General features: G+C 38.9%; 1 protein-coding gene across 1 annotated transcript in view; it reads left to right on the top strand.

Annotated features, from left to right (window-relative positions):
• Positions 1 to 18,774, top strand: part of MMRN1 (multimerin 1) — a 39,819-nt gene that overhangs the window by 5,271 nt on the left and 15,774 nt on the right. The window contains 3 exon segments of the mRNA XM_083862180.1: positions 8,292 to 8,411; positions 10,533 to 10,639; positions 15,874 to 15,972. Of these exon segments, the coding sequence (XP_083718306.1) occupies positions 8,292 to 8,411; positions 10,533 to 10,639; positions 15,874 to 15,972 (326 nt within the window).

Here is an 18,774-nt window from a genome sequence, read left to right as displayed (position 1 = left end):
AAACTGGATACAGTGTTAGTATTTACCTCCTAGCCACTGCAAAGGGTCAGCTCTTTGTGGCATTTGATTTAGGGTATAACAGAAACATCTGCTCAGGTATGCACAGAAAATAGGCATTCTTACAAATCTGAATATAATTGACATTTTAGAGAACCAACCCTAATTCTAGAATAGACTTGGCAAGGAGAGGACAGCAGCAAGGTGCCCCCATATGTTTTTCAAAGGCATTATCTGTGTAGCCAGATAGAGAATGCAAATGTTTCAAATGTCAATTTTTCCTGCCAAATCTGATACAGAGCATCTATTCTGTATCACATTCCTGGTAAGCAATACCATTGGTCATGAGGAAAAGCCTGTGGGAAAAAATATCACCTTGAATTTCATGGACTTTGGCTCAGATCCTTTCTGTTCAGGAGACCCATAAGATCAGACAGTGACACCATAAAGATATGTATCTGTATGAATAAGTGGCAAATCAGATACAAAGAAACTGGTAAGACTTTTAATCATTTAATGAAGGGAAATAAGAAAAGAGAAGCTGCCCAAAACAACATTGTAAACAAGGACAAATTCACCCCCGAAACTGTAATGGATCTTATTTTTTATGTTTTCATTTTGTCACTTATAAAGGCTTTTTTTTTTGCTGTCAGTATTTCTCAAAGTATAGAAGCCATCACTGAAATACTGCAATCTCCTTTTCTACGGAAAAAGGAGATCACAAAGGCACAAAAAAAGCAGTGAAAACCAATACCACTGAAGGTTACCCAAAAAGCACTGACAGTAAACTAGACCAGAACTACCTTAATGAATTTTGTACTCTGCATCAATAGGAAGATTGAAAATAAATTTATAATCCAGAAGTAAAAAGGCAGAATTCAGGCCTTTTAAAAGAGCAGTTTGTCTGTATTTTAAAATTTGCTTTACTGGATAATTCTCAAATATTTGAGATTAATGGATATCTTCTCCAAAGTCTAAATTCCATCTGGAAAAGTTTGATTGTGTTAAAGGGCTCTGAATATGGACTGGAAAATCATGTATCAAAGAGGTGATCTGATTTGCAACAAGAGAACATTTTAAATGCTAAAATAGATTGGTGAAGTGCTAGATAAGTGGAAATAGTGAATTAAGTTTTGCTGCTCAAGGGAGGACAAACAGTAAATAAAAATTCAGATGAAACAAAGAGGCTGTTCACAGTCCAAGGCTTCAGCACTGTAATACAAAAAAAGGAAATGAATGATGAGAGCAGAATTTGTGTTTTGCAATAGACAGGACAAAATGTCAGGACACTGAGTCCTGAAAAAAAAACATTAAACAAATCTTTGACACCTAGTGCTCCTGTCAGTGTCAACAAGTCAGCTGTTTCTCAGGGATAAAAACATATCCTATAACATATTTTACCATCACATACTGTTTTATATTACATGTCACATGCACCTTTTAGTTTCTTCCATTCCAGCCAGCTTGTAAAACACATTTTCCAATTTGATTTGTTTATGGTCAGTCTCTAGTGGCTGCTGAATTTTTATTGCAGCTTAGATTCATACATTCAGAACAAAGGAAGCTGGGCACTGAACCTAAAGAATTAACTGTTTTTTGTTGAAGCTTATAATTTTTCCTTGGAATACAGCTTGTATTTTTGAAAGATGCCCAACATTCACTTAAAGATATAGAATTTACCATACCACAGTGAGAAGTCTCTGTGGTCACCTAGTGGAATTCAAAGGAAGTTGCTAAAACCAGTCTCCTATGCTGTAGCAAAGAAGGACCTTGTGAGGGTGCTTGCTATCCTTATAATCTGAGTCTTTACATTGTGTCAGTCAACATCATCTCTCCTCATCCAAACTTGGCAGGTTGTTTAAAGCAGATTGAAAAGCCAGCATCTCCTGGCTTCACATGCCTGTAGCATCTTTCTACATCCTCTCTGCTAGGATGTAAAGGATAATACAAAATTAAAACGGTTGTAGAATCAAGGTGAGTATTTCATTAGCTGTTCTGTGAAATACAAATAAGGTGCATACAACAGGAATGTGGCACAACCACCAAGCTGGGCATGGACATTGACAACAGCTCCAGCTCTGGGTCCTTTTGTATTCCATCAGCAACACAATAATCTCATTTTCATGATCCAGTGATGTTCAGCCAGGCTTATTCAATAGCATTTCTATTAAAAGCCGGGTAATCTAATTTACTCACAGACAAAAATCAGTCATTTTCAGATAGGATATGAAGGGGCCATAACTGATTCTATACCCTCTATGGCCCGACCAGCACTGGTGTTCCTGTGGGCTGGCTTTAGCTCCACTCACAAGAGTCTGTGCTTACAAACGAGCAGAAACAGCCAGGTACAGGCATTGCCAGCAGTTTTTGTGACGTTTGCTTTTTTCTCGGCGATGGACTCACGGAACATTTACAAGACAAATGTGCTGCGGCGGGGGATTGCAGGGGACCCTAAAAGAAGCGGGTGTGGACTGTACCTCCCTGTTCAGCAGCACCTGGTGCCCAGTGCGGCACCTCCGCGGGCTGCGGCCGCCCCCTGCCGGCCATGCCTGGCACTGCGCTGATCGCCTCTCGGGAGGAGGTTTAACAGGGAAAAGAGGGGATTAAAGGGCTCTCGAGTGTCCCCAAAAGCTAAAGACAGGCTTAAAGGCAGCGTGTGGGTGCTACTGATGGATCCCTGGCCGCTGTAGCCGATTTGTTCCAGCCGCCTGAGCAGGCTCCGGAGCCAGTTACCTGCTCAGGACTTGGAATTGGGAATTTTGAATTGGGAATGGCCCGAAGGCCCAGAGGGCTGTCGAGGCTCCTGGGCAGACACACTCACAGGTTCCAGCAGAAGCAAATGCTGCTCTTCCTATGGTGCCCTGCTTCTGGGTGTTGGTGCTTCCTCAGCCCTGGCGGTGGGATGTCACATTTGGGAACAGCCAAACCACACCGAGTGCGGAGCTGGGCTAGAAATAATCTGGTTTAAGATGGGAATACCACAGCCAATACCACATCAAGGGCTGCTTCAAAGGCCTGAGGACTCTCCCACACATTGCCACCAGTGCATGTTCCTGGCCAAGACATGCAAGAGGAGGATGAAATCTGTCACTTGGGCTTTGTGCCAGCTGGGGGCTTGTACTGCTCTCTCCAGGCTGGATTTCTGTTGTATGTTGTGAGGATTTTGTTTTGTTTTGTTTTTAAATACAGCTTTCCTGATTGAAATCAGGCTCAATGCAAAAGAGATGCTTGGCTCCTCCAGCTCTCCACAAAATCTGCATGTTAGAAGCCTGTGTTGATGATCTGGAATAAATTATTCCAGGGAGGGTGAAGAGGATTTTCAGGTTTAAAGTCCTGTTATGCAAATCAGTTGTCTTCTGTTTTGCTTTTGCATTAACACAGCCTGTCATAGTTCTTCCGCCACGCTTCATCTTCTATTTCCAAATCTACATTTTTTCAGACAATTTGATTTCAAAATTATATTTACATTCTTAACGTCTCTTAATGAGCTTATTTCATTGGTAGCATAAACCTAATTATGAGTCACACCAGGGGCTCTTTTGCTGTGAATATTTCCTCCAATTTAGCCTGATCAAAGATTGCTGGGCCGTGTGAGAACCACAGCTTCAGACATTGCACTCGCGTACATTAAGAATGAGTTAAATATCTTAAATGGAAACAATGTGCTCAAGTTAGTTACGTTTTTCGGTAGAAACCAGAGGCTGTGTTCAGACTGTCTTTAAAAAACAAGAATAGCCCTTAACATTTGGGGTGTACTGTAACTTATTTTCCCTTTGGAAGGCATCTCCAAATGAAGTAGTTCCAATAGCTGTCCCCCAAAGTTGGACACTCTTAATAATAGTGACAACAGTAATAATAATAATAATAACAACAATGTGAATTTTTTTACTGGTTGGGGGGGGAGGTTGGGTATGATTTTTTAACTGAAATCTGTATTCCAGTGCTTTCATATCTTCTGGAATTTTTTAAATGCCTCTTTTAATTTTTTAATTTTTTCATTGAAAACATTTGTTCAGGTGTAAAATGGCTCTCAGTTACTAGAATGTAAACCCCAAAGATGTGCACTGCAGAACAAGTTGTCAATGACAATATTTCTGTACATCTTCTCCTTAATCCCTTTCTCTGGTGAGCTGTCAGACCTGCATGCAAGGGTAAAGTGCAGGCTAGGAAGCCACATGCCCAAGTCCCTAACCTCACCCCTGCCTCACTGTAGAGCAGATTTTAAAATCTGACCCCTATATTTGCCTTTTTTATTTTCAAAGATGGGATGCTGAGCACCCAGCTGCCCAAGGTGCTAGCTCCTCACTTCCCAGAGAGGTAATGTGCAACAGGAAAGATGTGGTACTGCATAACAAGCATTATTGCTTCAGAGGTTTTCTGAGCAGACTTTATATGCCATCAGTTAATTGCTGAGAATTATTCAGGAATTTACATGTTTACTTCTCTATACTTAGTTTAAATCATAAGAAAATCCCCATGCTTAGTCAGAGCTCCTCCTGAATAGATCAGTGTCAGTCTGGCCCAGAATCACTTCCTGAATCTGTTAAGAAATATTTAGTATCCTATTCATATGCTGGGAGTTTGTTGGTTTTGGTTTTTTGGTTGGGTGGGGTTTGTTTGTTTGTTTGTTTGTTTGTTTGTTTGTTTGTTTGTTTTTTAATCTCTGTGCTGCACTTCAGAGGAAAAAACCCCAGTTTTTAATCTTGGGTATGAATTTGCAGAACCCTCACCACAGCTGTGAAAGGGAAGAGGTTTCATGCCTGTACTCAGCAGGATAACAAGCCTTGATGGTCCAAAACAACCTCACCTGTAGCCTCCACCCACACCCTTGGGCAGGGACTCCACTTAAGCCCAGGCTTGAGTTCAGGTTATTTTCCTTATGAGGGTGCTTGGACTTGGCTTTTTATTGGGACCCTGCTGGGCTGTGCTGTGATTTGTTCCTGCTACCCTACTGCTGCCTGCAGGTTTCTGATGCTGTGGTAGCTCTGCTATTGGTGAGGTCAGTGCTTGGCTTGTGGGGTTGACCCCTCTCTTAGGAAGAAGCCCCACTCTCGTGCTCCCTGGTGCTCAGTGAGGAAACCCTCTGGAAGAGCTGTTTTCCTGGGAGTGCTTCCAAGGGTGCCAAGTCCCCTCTGTGTCTAGCTCCCATTGATCTCTTGGCAAGAGAGGATGACTGGCCTCCCTTGCTGCTGCAGAGGTGAGCTGGAAGAGATGCAACTACAAGCTCTGTCTCTCTGGCTTACTGCTGCTGGTGCTTAACTCAAATATCATTATTGCTTAGTTACCACTGCCAGTCTCTGTGATACAAGAGACTGTGAAGGACCCACATGCCCCATCTGGAGAGGTTGGTAAGTAATTTTGTTATTCCTCTGTAGAAGTTGAAAGACTTGCATTTCCTCTTGTTTTTGCCAATTTTATGTGTTTCAAACTTGCATATAGTTGCTCCTGACTTCCTTGGAGAAAGTGAGCAGAGTACCTAATATTCTTGTGCTTGTATACTTGTGTTTATACTTGTGCTTGATAGGTGAAGTTAACTTTTAGCAAATATTCACAGAGTCTTTAATTAGTACCCACAGATAAAAGGCAATAACTAAAGCAGTGAGAGCATAAAGGAAACATCAAAAAAGGCACAGCCTTTTTATACCTAATTAAAAAGAAATACTATCTTAATGAAAACTCTCAAGCAAGTGGAGAGTGAGTGAGCAAAATCAGATCAAAGGCACTCAAAGCCCACTTTATATAAGGCACATTATTCCTCAAATAAACAATGTGTGTTGTGAAAGGGAGTGCTGCAGTATTGACAGTAGAGATATTGTTAAGTTAAATCTGTTATTTTTAGCATATTTCTGACTTATCCTGCTTTTTTCTCAGGAATCATTTTCAGAGTACAGCACTACTGAGCTTAATGTGCATACAGTGGTAGGATTTTGGTAGACAAAAGCAATCACTTCGGGATAAATGCTGACACTATTTTGTACTGTTGTTCATGTTTGAAGCGCTATAAATCTATACTAATGCCATTTAAGTAAATGGAACTAATCTGGTCTTAATTGTATTTTGATTTCCACTGTAAGGAGCTCATAGCAAGATATGATTTCTGGAGCAAATATATATATTCCCATACTGGATTATAAAACATGAACAGAACTACTACAACTGGATGAAAGTGTTAGCAGCAAAACACAACACAGAAAGATGGACTTTAAGTTCTCATACGCAAATATTGTTTGGAAGTCCTTGCAGCTCCACCAATCCTACAACTGAAACAATGTCTAGTCACTAACTAGCCAAGTCAAAAATTAAATATGTTTCAGCATGGACAAGGGAATAACATGATCCTGAGAAAGGCTGTACTAAGTTAAAGATGAAAGAAGAAAGTCAGCACTAGCCTGAATAGACATTTGCTCCACCAGCATAAACACAATAATACTTTCTTCAGGGTGCCTTCCAGTCTGCAGCTGGGAGACTTCTGAGACAAAGGTTATAGTTACAACTTAATGATTCCTAAAACTAAACTGATAATATCCTAATGGCATGGGATTTTTGGTGAAATAGTTTTACTGCTTTTTTTAAACCTCTTTTACCTTGAATTCAGTGCAGCCTATGGCTATGGAAATGCTGCCTGACCCTTTGTTTTTCTGTTCTTTAGTTTTAAACCTGTTGTATTTTGATGCCCATTTATCGTAATGAGACTAACTGAATAATGGATGCCATGATTTTGTATTCCTCCTGCTCTTCTATTTGTCTTTATTTCCCCCTTTCTTTAGGGTGTAGGACCAAACCTGAGTTCTCTGTTCAAACTGGCTATAAACTCATATACAGCAACAAAAGAGTTGATGTTCTGAAACAGTGGTGATTGCTGTTTTGTCTGTAGTCCTTCCTTAATAATTTCCAGTATTTGATTACCCAGCTTAGTTAAGGCAAACCAATAAATTGGTCTATTCAGAGAGCCATTAACAATGACTCCAAGATTTTTTCTCCTGATGGAAGCTACTGTATGTAATGATACTATGCTAAGCCTGTCTTTGTGACTGATTCTGAATTACAAGATCCTTTTTTGACACCTATTTGGTTGGAAATTCAGTATCACAAGGCTTCTGCAATTCTTCAAGTTCAGCTTTTTTTTGACTGCACAAAATGATTTTGTAAATGATTTTTGTAACAAAAGTCATAATTTTGATTTTTATAACATTTAAAAATGATTTCTGTAATCAGAAATGATTCTGTATAACCCTGCCATCCCCCTATTTACTTACTTCCCCCCCTAATTAATGAATATAGTGCCTATTACAGATTAATACAGGCATGTGTTGATAAATTGCTTCTTGAAAAAGCAAACTAGTCTTTCATCTATCTGATTTAATGCCTTATTTATTTATAACAAGATCTATCTTCTTACTATGTAATAGATTGCTTCCTGCTCCCCCCAATATCTTTCGGTGAGTGACCTTGCCAAAAGCCTCTGAAAATCACGCATTTATCTACCTGCTTCTGGATTTGGGGAATATCAATATATCTGTGGCATAATTTCCCTGTACAAATCTGTCCTGAGCCATTATGCACATCATAATTTTGACTTAATTCTATTCTCTATTGTAGCCAGGTTTCAAAATCTGATTTAACAGTTTGCATTTGCTTGCAGCTTCCTTAGGAAACTTTTCAAAAAAACCCAGCAAACATGCTCTTGCACTCACCAGCTCTGGCCCCCTGTGCAGCAGTGGTCTAGAGTTTGATCATTTTGTATGTGACTGCTTTCTCTGGATGGCCATCCAGAGGCACAACGAAATGTGGAGCCATGGTATGTTTGGTATGTGTGGCTTTGACCTCACAGTGCACTGGAAAACAAAGTCTACCTGTACTCACAGTATTGCTGGGAAAAGGGAGAAACACTAGAATGGTTGCCCATAAAATGAGACCTGTGGACAATTAAAAACATCACTGACCAATCCTTTGAATTCTGGATAAACAGTTTCTGTATTCTGAAATGCAGGTGTATTTTAAGACCTGTTATTACTGCAGTCTAGAGGAGCTGCTTTGTTCTTGGAGCTTCACAGATGTTTACAAGTTAAAATTTAGATTTGCAATATGAATGTATGAAGAGATAGAAAAATTACTATCTGTTTTCTTTGCTGCCCAAGACAACATTGGCAGTTTGAGTGAAACAAACTTAATTTTTGTAGCTTACTCCTCTTTGTAAATTATGGGTATGACTTTGACAATTAAGTATCATATATCATCATATGGTGGAAAATGTTATTTGTACTTTTAATCATTTTACTTTCTCTGTTTTACAGAAACTGGTGTGCTTATGTCCATTCCAGACTCATACCTACAGTTGTGGTGGATAACTTAGAAACCTTCTCATCAGGCAGAGCAAAGCCTTGCACTTGGCAAATTGGATCCTGTGCTCAGAGGTATGGGAGAAGTGGGAAGAAAGAGTAATTGCAAGTACTTTAATTACAACCAAATACACCATAAATGTGAATAGAACTTTAAAAATTAAAAGGGAAACAAGAGGGAACATGCCCTCACTCTGGCACTCTCCAGTCACTTCCAAGTCTTCGAGACAAAGAGAGGTGCACAAGTACACAGCTTTAAAGCACATGCAGAGGAGAAAATCCTTTCTGTGCAGTTTTCCAAGCTTTTGCTCTATTGAAGCAAAAGGCTTCCCCTGAGAGGCATAAATATTTTTGTTATCTCTCTGCTGAGCACTTATTTCTAGCACAGCTTTGGTCAGGCAGTGAACCTAGACAAGTAATTGGCCTGGATGGAACTTGTAAATAATAACCTCTATTAAACATTCAGATTGTCCTTTGTGGTTTGGGTGCTTCATTGTTTTCTCCAAATGTTAGATTTGAGTTGTAAGTGAAATTGGATTTTAATGCATGAACTTGGAAAATGGCAAACTTAAACAGCACCAACAAAATGGAGATTGTAATGTATTTTTCCCCTGACAAATTTTAAAAGCCTGTTAAAAGTCAGTTTGACTGTTCTGAGAATTGTCCTCTAGATGGTATAGTAGAACACACTTAAAGCTTTGAGTTGAAATGGGGAATAGAACTTCCTTAGCATTCGGTGACTCTGAAAATGCAGCTAACTATTCCATGGCAAAACTGTGGAGTGGACCCTGTAAATGAGATGTTGCCTTTTTTCTTATTTTGTTTTAGTCTTTCTGATTCAATCGCTTTAGCTCCTATAAATAAGGTTCTTCTACAGAAATTTCTGAGACTCATTTACATGAATTTTTTTACATGCTTTATTTTTGTAATCTCTATTCCTGATTAACTCTTTTCATGGACGCTTCAATTTTATGAGTGGTTTTAGGAATGGATTATGCTAATGCAGAATGAGGTGTTTTTGTCGTATGATCATCCATACAGCAAAATAACTGGAAACTCTCTTAAATTCAAATCACCTTAATCTTTATTGAGTTCTTGCTGCTGAAAAAGCCATTTCTTACAGCCAAAGCTGGCTGGGGACATATGCAAAGCTCCTGACAGCTGCTATGAGATTTTTAATGTATATAATATTGCATCCCTTGTAAAGGGGTGCCAACATTAACTGGAGTGTAAAATATGGTGGCATTTTTTAATGCATTGGAAGGCTATTTTTTCGTCTGACAGCCTTCAAATTTGTCTCTTTCTGGAATGATTTATACAGGGGTTGTGTGTACAAAACAATTCAGTAACTTTTTTATAATTGTATTTTCTGAGATTTTAGGGGTTTTTTTCTTGTTAGGGTTTAATAACTAGTAATAGCATGTGATATTATTTTTATTTGAACTTTGTATCTAACATCTTAGAAGGGTGGGTGTCTGTAGTTTATTCTACTACATGCTGCAGTATGCCCTACTGCAGCATGTTCATTCTAAACTGACTTCTCTGTGAAGCTAAGAAACCTAAGAGAAGTGGTAGCATAGCCAGGACATGCAGAATCTGTTGGAACACAAATAAAATTGCTGCTGCCTCTGCAGTTGCATACTGTAAAGGTAATAATTGAAGCCTCACAATTACATGGCCAGGCCCCTCTTTCCCTGAAGTCTAAAGTGGAATTTTTCACACTTTATTGGATTAATGTTGTATAATCTTGTTTAAAATAAACAGAATGGAAGGTTTCCAGTGTGTACTAAATGTGTGCTGATGGGGCATAAATTTATTGTGAATGCACTTCTCCACCAATCTCAAAGAAAAGCGGTATATGACAATTGTATTTTTGGCTCACTTTTTCCAGTTTAGTAGTTATTAATTTTAATGCCTTCCATAAAAGAGTGCAGTATTTAAATCCTGAGTAAGATATGTTGGGAAGAAATCTAAATAGACAATGAGTTTCTTTAAAATTCAGGCAGATAATCTGGGAGTTGCGATATTGAAGCTGTGATTGCTAATGAAACATCAAACCTTGCTTGGAATTCACTTTGAATTTCAAGCAGTAATAAAAACATAGGTATGACAAGTGAGATAATGTAATGTAGTTAGGCAGGTATCTCAGAGCTCCTTTTTGGTTACTGAAAATAGATTTAAATTCTCATTTCATAGGTCCCAGACATCAACACACCAGGCTTACAGAATCAAACATAAAATAGTGACATCGCTGGAGTGGAAGTGTTGTCCCGGGTACAGTGGGCAAAACTGCCAACCCAGAGGTGAGTAGAGTTGCAAGGATCTGAACTATTCGCTTCAGCAAAAGGAAACAGTGCAAGTTTGATCTGTAAGCAAATGGTTCTGTTGAAAACTAATGCAGTGCTTTTTGTTAAATCAAAACCAGATAAAATGCACAGTAAAATAAAACGCTTTGAGATGTTGACTCTCCCCTGCACATGAATTTCCAGAGCAGCTAAGCAGAATGTCCTTGCTTCTCTTCCACTCTAAACAAAGCTCATAAAATTTCCAGCCATATTTCATTTTGCTAAAATATGGAGTTTGCATTCAGTGCATCTCTACTTTTGACCTTTTAGTTATTGACTATTACAGTGCTAGGGATATTAAATCCAAGTCCTCTATTGAGTACTTGCTGTAATATTCCTCTACAGCACTGTTACTCGTCTGCCTTTTGGTTTCAGGCTCTAAGAATATATTTTCTTTGCAATAAAATAATGTATCAGCTTTTTTACTTCTCTGAATTTTATAGTTCTTCTGCTGTTCATTTCAACAGTGACTGGATTTTTCTAGGTATTACACATGATCGCTGTATAATTGTGCCCTTTTTGACAGAATAGCCTTTTACCTCTGCCCTGGTGATCAAACATACACCTAAAAATATGTGACATCATATTGTAGTTTTACATCTGTATAATGGCTATTTCTTTGCTGCTGGCCTTAAGCAAGCAGTCCTTGAAAAATTAGATATGGAATCAGCATGGAGCTTTTAAATGAATGAATATTGCAAGAAAGGCTATTAGATGTGATAGGGAATTCAATCAGCAGTGGCAAAGGGCTGTGATTAAAAATTAATGTGGAGCAATGAAGAAAAATCACTATTGTTCACATCCAGAAGGGAAATTTCAGTGCCCAAGAGCCAGAGCCTTGGCAGGCACAAAATTCTCTTCTACACAGCTGAGTATGGAGCCAGATATTAACAGCTGTAACAGAGCATGGTTGGTCAGCAAGGCTGTCCAGTAAGCACAGATCAAGTGTTTTAAATATTTCCTTTCAGAAAAAAGCAAACATTAGCAAAGAAAATTTAAAGGGTAGCATTAAAGGAGGAGGTTGCAGCTGACAAAATTGAAATGACATCAAAATAACAGGCAAACACTGACCAGGAAGAAAAGCTGTATAATTCAATTTGTAGTGGCATCTGTGTAAAAAATAAGAAGAAAGGAAAGTTCTGTGAAGTGTTATAGGAGCGAATGTTACATCTCCTGGGTTCTATTTTCAAATCTCTTCTGGCTTGCTGATTAACTTGGGGAAGACACTTGTAATCTGCATAACCAAGTTTACCCATCTAGAAAATTGAGATGACACTTATCTCACAGGGGCACTGGAATATTTAATTAATTAATGCTTGTAGAAGTGCTTAAAGAGATTGGGATGAAAGGTGTTATGTCAGAGAAGCTTTTCTTCCTTGCTTTTGGAATCCTGTCTCCCATGAGGAGCAGACCACCAGCACAAGCCTGCCTGTATTATTCAATTCCCATGAAGGGACGGCGGCTAATGAACTTGAACAGCTGGGAGCCCAACAGCCTTGTCTTCCTGTGCTCTGCATCTGCAGGGGAGAGACACTGGAAGTGCTGAGTGGGGCTCTCCCGAGTCACTGAGCCTCCCACTTGGCCTCTCTGTTGTTCAACAACAGGACTGTCACTGAAGGGTTTCTGTGCCAGGGGAACTGGGGTGTTCTGACAATCCTTTAGATCCTGGAAAGGCGCTGTTAGTGTGATGTGGGTTGTTTGTAGCAAGTGCTCATTTAAAATGCTTTGTGGTTTAACTTCTCAGAGTGAAGTCATATGTAATTATTTCAGCCTGCTAGTCTAGGCAGGAGAAACCACTTCACACCACCTGATAGTTATTATCAGATATCTGAAAGTCTTATTTGGTAGCCCCATTGCGACTGCTTGGTTACAAATGCTTCTCAAGGTAGTAAAGTGGTGAGAGAGATGGAAATGATGTGTTCAGATCACTGTTTCTAACCTTACCTCCCTTGTGGGAGCATATGCTCTAATAGGCAAAGACATGGATCCTATTCCAGCATGGACAATGCAATTTTATAAGAAAATCTATAAGAATGAAAAAATGTAGATGTAATTTTTTTATAAGTCTAATGAGGCAACTCAATATGGACAATTCAACAGTTAAAACACCATCTTTTTGACCTGGGAATATCAAATGCTTAACTGGGAGCAAAACCACTGAAACAAAAGGACACTTAAATTCTGAGCTGACGACTTCGTGACACGTTACTCTTACAAAACGCAGCTTTATTTTAACTTTGTGTGTGTAGTAATGAAATCCCGGTTTCCTCATGCACATTCGGAACACCGACTTAGATGGTTTGAGCCAGCAGCCGGCTCTGCCGCAGCCAGCATGGAATGAATTCCCTGGCGTGGCAGTGATGCCATTTGTCCAGCAGATGGCCATGCGATGTCCCATCCTCTCTGTGCGGTGAACGGCACGCAGAAAAGGTGACAATTCTCCTTGAAACACAGGGAACAGGAGGAAACTACTTAACTCTCCCCCTCTGGGAAACCCCTTCAGCCACTCCTGCATCATCAAAGATATATTGAGTCAAAATGACCCAATCACCGCTTTTTTAATATTCCCTGAAATGATTTTGAGTTCTGTGTTTAAAAATACATGGGACAATAAATTATACATCTAGGCTGATATATTGAATGATAGACACCTAATGTTTAATTTCTGTATGCATTACCTGTTTTTCTGATACAACTGGAAGAACACATTGCTCAGGATTTTTTATTGCTGCGTTTTTGGTTTTGTTCATGGTGCTTTGTCATTGCAAATGGCACCAATAAGGTGGATCTAGCTGTCTAATTTGAATTTCCTTTTTTGTTGTTGTTGCTTTTGCTTAAACTGAGCATGGCATGTCTAATTTTTAAAAGGTCTCAAAGGTAAGTCATTTGATGGCTATTCTACCCTAAAGACTATGTGTATTAGGTTTTTGGTCTGGTGCTCCCATCACACCTGCTGTTATCCAGCATCTACAATGGGAAATCTCAGCTGTGGGAATAAGGGGCACATAGAGGTAATCACCATATCATGTCTTGGAGTGATTCCTTTGGAAAAGGCCTGAGGAATGATGTAGGAGAAGGTATATTGCCAGTGACTCCTCTGAATTTGTTTCACAAATGCAAAGCCTCGATTTCTAATGCTACTTGCAAAGAACCTTTCCTGTACTGTGGTGCAGTTTAATAAGTATACAATACCTGACTGTCTGTGGGTGAGATTTGTGTATGTGTGTGTGCACATTGCTGACACCAGTCCTTGTTGCTGTCAGAGGCAGGGCAGTGCACTTTGGGCTTGCTCCATGGCTGGTTTGCTCTGACAGAGATGCTATGTCCTTGGTCTTACAGCCATTGTGTTATCTGAGCATTATGTTACATGAACAATTTTAAAGCATTGGTAAAATAAGCCCATAGGGAGAAGTATGTATCCTTGGAACTTTAAGAGTGAATAAAACTGTTAGGGTTTGGGTATTCTAAAAATGTGGGGCAATTGGATTATTAGGGATGAGGAAAGATAAGGTGAATTGTATATATATGTATAAAATGTGGTGTCCATAGCAGCAACAGTGCCAATGAATGCATTTAGAGCAATGGAAAGACCAGTAAATTAAAGAATAAAATGACATTGATCAGCAGGTCTTTATCACAAGCAAGTAACCAACTCCTTTGTCATAGATTGTATCATCACAACACCACCTGATAAATCCTGTGTAATGAGTTAGGCTGACTGTGAGAATTTAGCTTCTGTCAATAACCATGCCCACAGAAAGATAACAGAAGCTGTTGAAATGGTAACCATTTGAGGATTTTGTATTTCTTATCAGGCAATTTCAAAAGATTCTATCAAACTATTGGTCCATATCATACATTTCCTTTGAGTTTCTATCCTAATTTTTACAACGCCCTTATCCTACAACCTAAACACCTTATATTGTCCTAATTGCAGTCTATCTATCTTCAAATGACCTATGTGAAATATGGAATTTCTTGATTCAGCATTTTAATCCGTTTCCCTGGAAACTTACATTATGGCTAAGCTAGATTTTAGTATTTGAAGTGTAAAATAATGTCACCATACCCAAGTCATTCTGCTTGTACTGTACTAAAGACTAGAAATCACATTAGTGCCACATCAGTGGCATTCCTTAGATATGCTCCTCCTGGAACACTGACTTCAAAATGTTCCATGAACTAAGCAAGTATATGAAAATTGGTATCAATTTATACTAGTAAATTTCTTACCTAATTTGTACATATTTTGTTTTTTAAAAAAAAATAATGAAAACACTTCCATTAAGTGTAATGGCTAGAGAATGTATGTCAGGAATATGGAAATCTCAGTTCAGTTCCTAGCTATGTGATCAGTTCATTACTTTCTGAGAGTGACGGCACTTTCTGGACCTCAGTTTCCCTAGCTGTGATATTGAATTAATAATAATGTTAGTCCAGCTATTTGCAAATTGCTTTTGCATCTTTTGGGCTGAAATGTAAAATAAGCACAGATAATCCCATCTCTCATCACCACAGAAAGTATTTACAAAATTGCCACCTTTGTGAAGTTTTTTATATGTATACCAGTCATAAATCTCAGATGATATTTGTTGGAACTTAGAATTTGATTATGTTTTGAAACTGTTTTTATTTTTTAGGTGCTGCAAAAATGTAATATCACCATTGCCTTTAGTGGTAAGATTTTCATGGTTGGAGATCTGTGTAATCTGTAAAACAAAGCAAAACAAAAACAAACCCCACAAAAAAAAAAAAAAAAAAAAAAAAAAAAAAAAAAAAAACCACCAATCCAAAAGGCAGTTTCAACAAACCTAATTAATTTTGTAACCATTAAAAAACCCAAATTAATTTTACAGCTGACAATCTGTGTTGTCTTTGTACTGGTGTTTTATATTGCTCTAAAATATTCTTCTAAAATTTTCAGCCCTGAACATTTAAAGATCTGTTCATTATAAAGCAATTTGTGACATTTTAATATTAACACCAGCCCCTGCCACTCTTGAAGTCTTTTATAAGGCCAGTCAATGTCTTCAGCAAAGTGGTCCCACACTGCACAAAGCAGATAAGAGTCATTGCAGATGATTAGGCTTTGGTACAGCTGGTACAGAATAAAGAGAGAGAAAAATTGTTGTGCAATCATCCAAATTATCATGTTCTGTGGTTCACTCACATCCTTTTTCTCCCTTCTCTAGCTCAAGAACAGCAATCGGTTATACACAGCAACCAGGCTGAAAGCAGCAGAACTCTCAGTGAGAGGACACCAGGAGCTCTGCAGGACCCCAGTGGGCCAGGTCAGTAGTTAAAATTTCTCTCACCTCCACCCAGTCACTGAGATCACTGCAAAAACAATTTGGGGAAAATCCCTGCCTACTGAAGGGACCCGAATGGAATGTCAGTTTCTATCAGTCATGGTGCAGTGGTTCGCTCTTCTGATAAAGATGGGCAGAAGATACTGAATTTAAATGTACCAGCAGCTTAAAAATTACAGAAGGTTTTGTGCCTAAATTGAAACCAGGTAAGTGTTTGGTATAGAAATATTTAAACTATTATGTTATTGAATACAGTAAGTCAATTAACAGGAGAGAAAAAAGAAAATTAAACCAAAAACAAACAAACAAAAAAACCAACCCAAACACAGGAGTAGTGTAGACTAGCATTGCACACAGAAGAAAATGTAATGAAATTATTGACTATCTGAATATGTGATTATTGTTATATATTTTCTTACAAAAATGAGTTCTTCATTCAAAATCAGTACAAAGGTATTTCAAACCTTACAAGGGCAGCTCAGATGTGTTTTAAGCTATGTCTAGGATGACCAAATAACTAAGAAACATAGTGAAAGTTTAAACATTTATGCCAGAGATGCTTGAGAGTATTACTTATTGCCTTATAAATTTTCTCATTATTGTGTTTTCTTTATATAATCTGGTTATTATGTTTTTGGAGTATAATGTCAGTGTTGTCTCGCAAAAGCATGTACAGAAAAATTAGAATGGTAGGAGCTGGTCAGTAACAAAAATGATGCATTCAAATAGTGATCTATATGAAGAACCTATGTTCGATGACTGCTGTGTGAAAAGTTTCTCCACATTTTTGTTGCTAGTTGCTGGAAGCTTTGCTCTGGGAGAGATCCTGTGGCATTTGTGATTTTAGGGGGTGGCACCACACTGTTGGCTACATGTGCTGCGATGGGAATGGTGGCCATGTTTCATGGGGATAAAACCTCATTCCCCCAGTGTCTCGGGGTCAAGTCAGAGGTGCAGTTCGGGGCTCCAAGGGCAGCCATAGTCCTAGGTGCTGGCAGCTTTGGTCTTGGAGAAATCCTGCCATTTTCAAGATCTTTGGAGGCAGCATGAGACTTTTGGTTTTGGTGCCTGGTCTCAATTGGTGGCCCTTTTCTATTTGAAAAATGTGGTTCTTGTGGTAAGGAGCAAAAAAATGGCTATGATGTGAAGGACTGTTTAATGGAAATGTATTCCTTGAACTTTCTTATTACCTTCCTTTTCTTTGGAATCTATTGATGCTGCTGTTCTTTTTGTCTCCACTAACTTTTTGTATAACCATTATCTGTTCCACACTGTGGTGTGGTTGTCACTCACCTATTGGCCTATATCCAGTAACATTTTACTGAAGCAAGTAAATAAGGCAGATTATATTCTCAAGTCTGTGTTTTGCATACCTTTGCATACCATGAAGTTTTAAATACCTTCATGTGGGCTGTAATGCATGCTGAGAGAACAGGATGTCATCATTAAGATTGCTGCAGAGTTTTATGGAGAGTTGACCGTGTATGGGCTTATATGCACATATGTGCTTTATTTTAGATCTTAATAGACAGAAAAAGAAAGGGAAAGATTGAATCTGGCATGGAGATATAGAGAGATATTTTCAAAAGGGAGTTGGGCTGTTGTGCCTTGGTGAGACTGTGTGAGCAACCAAGTCTCTCAGGGCTGGAAAGAGGAGGATGTTCAGTAAAGAAGACAGGGCCTATTATGAAAAAGTGAGCTTGATCAATAGAGCACTGAGACATGCCACTTCTGTTAGTGGGAATTATGCTCTGAGAAATAAATCTGAAATTGGAATATCTAACCTCCATGTTAATTGCTTTTCAGTTATTTTTAAATTAAATTGGGTCGGTCTAGAAAGAAAGACACACCTGTTCTGGCTGTCAACCCTGCAAAATGGCCTGAGGCCAGGACTGACTGCCCTGGTCTGTCAATGCTGTGGCTTTACAAGCCAGATTCTGCTTCCAGATCCCACTATGCAGCTATGTCACTTTCAGGCATAAAACCTCACTTTCAGGTTCATCTACTTTCTCTTCCTCCCTCAGTGGGAATTGATAGAAACCAAGCTAAAAAAAGCATTACACCCTGCAGGTTAGTTATCAGTTTAGGTGACTGTGCACAAGCCACTAATGAATTCAAATCCCTTTCTCATAGTAACAATTCAACCAGAAGCAGAAGTGTCCAGGCCTGTTTATCTCTCACAAAGCTGTCTTATGATGACAAAAGTCTATCAATGGCCTGTCTTTGCAGTGCCAGTCAGAATTACCTGAGTCTAAATGAGGCGGTTGAGTTAGAAACAATCTAGTGGAAGCAGATACCTTGAGCAGAGAACACAGTTGGAGATCCTAACATCGTAACCTAAAAGAGCCTTATTCTCCAGGCTCTTACTATTATGGCCTTTACAACCAACATGCCTCTACAGGAGAGCATTCTCAGGGGTATTGGCCTGCTTCATCTGCATCTGTATGTGTCTTTACACACTAGGATTTTAAAGAATACCAGCCATGAGAAGAATATGCCCTTTTGCATATAACTTGGTTGGGTTTTCTTCGGAGCTTTTAGGCCCCTGTACTTAGGCATGATTTCTGATTAGAACTGTTTGCTGCCATAGGAATGGACGCTGATGCTGTAATGAAAAGTGACAAAGGATCAATAGCAATACTGTAAACTTACACTGATAAATATTCATATGCAATGCTAAAGAATCTCTTCCATAGCAGCTTATTAAGCCATAGGATAGCCTGGATCATTTGGGATAATATATCATATGCCTAACATAGGCCATTTAAGCTGAATTGTTGTAGG

This window comes from Zosterops lateralis, assembly GCF_965231275.1.
Source record: "Zosterops lateralis genome assembly, chromosome: 5".
NCBI classification, from domain to species: Eukaryota; Metazoa; Chordata; class Aves; order Passeriformes; family Zosteropidae; genus Zosterops; species Zosterops lateralis.
The sequence above is the reverse complement of the archived record's forward strand: the minus strand, read 5'-3'. Positions and strand labels throughout refer to the sequence as shown.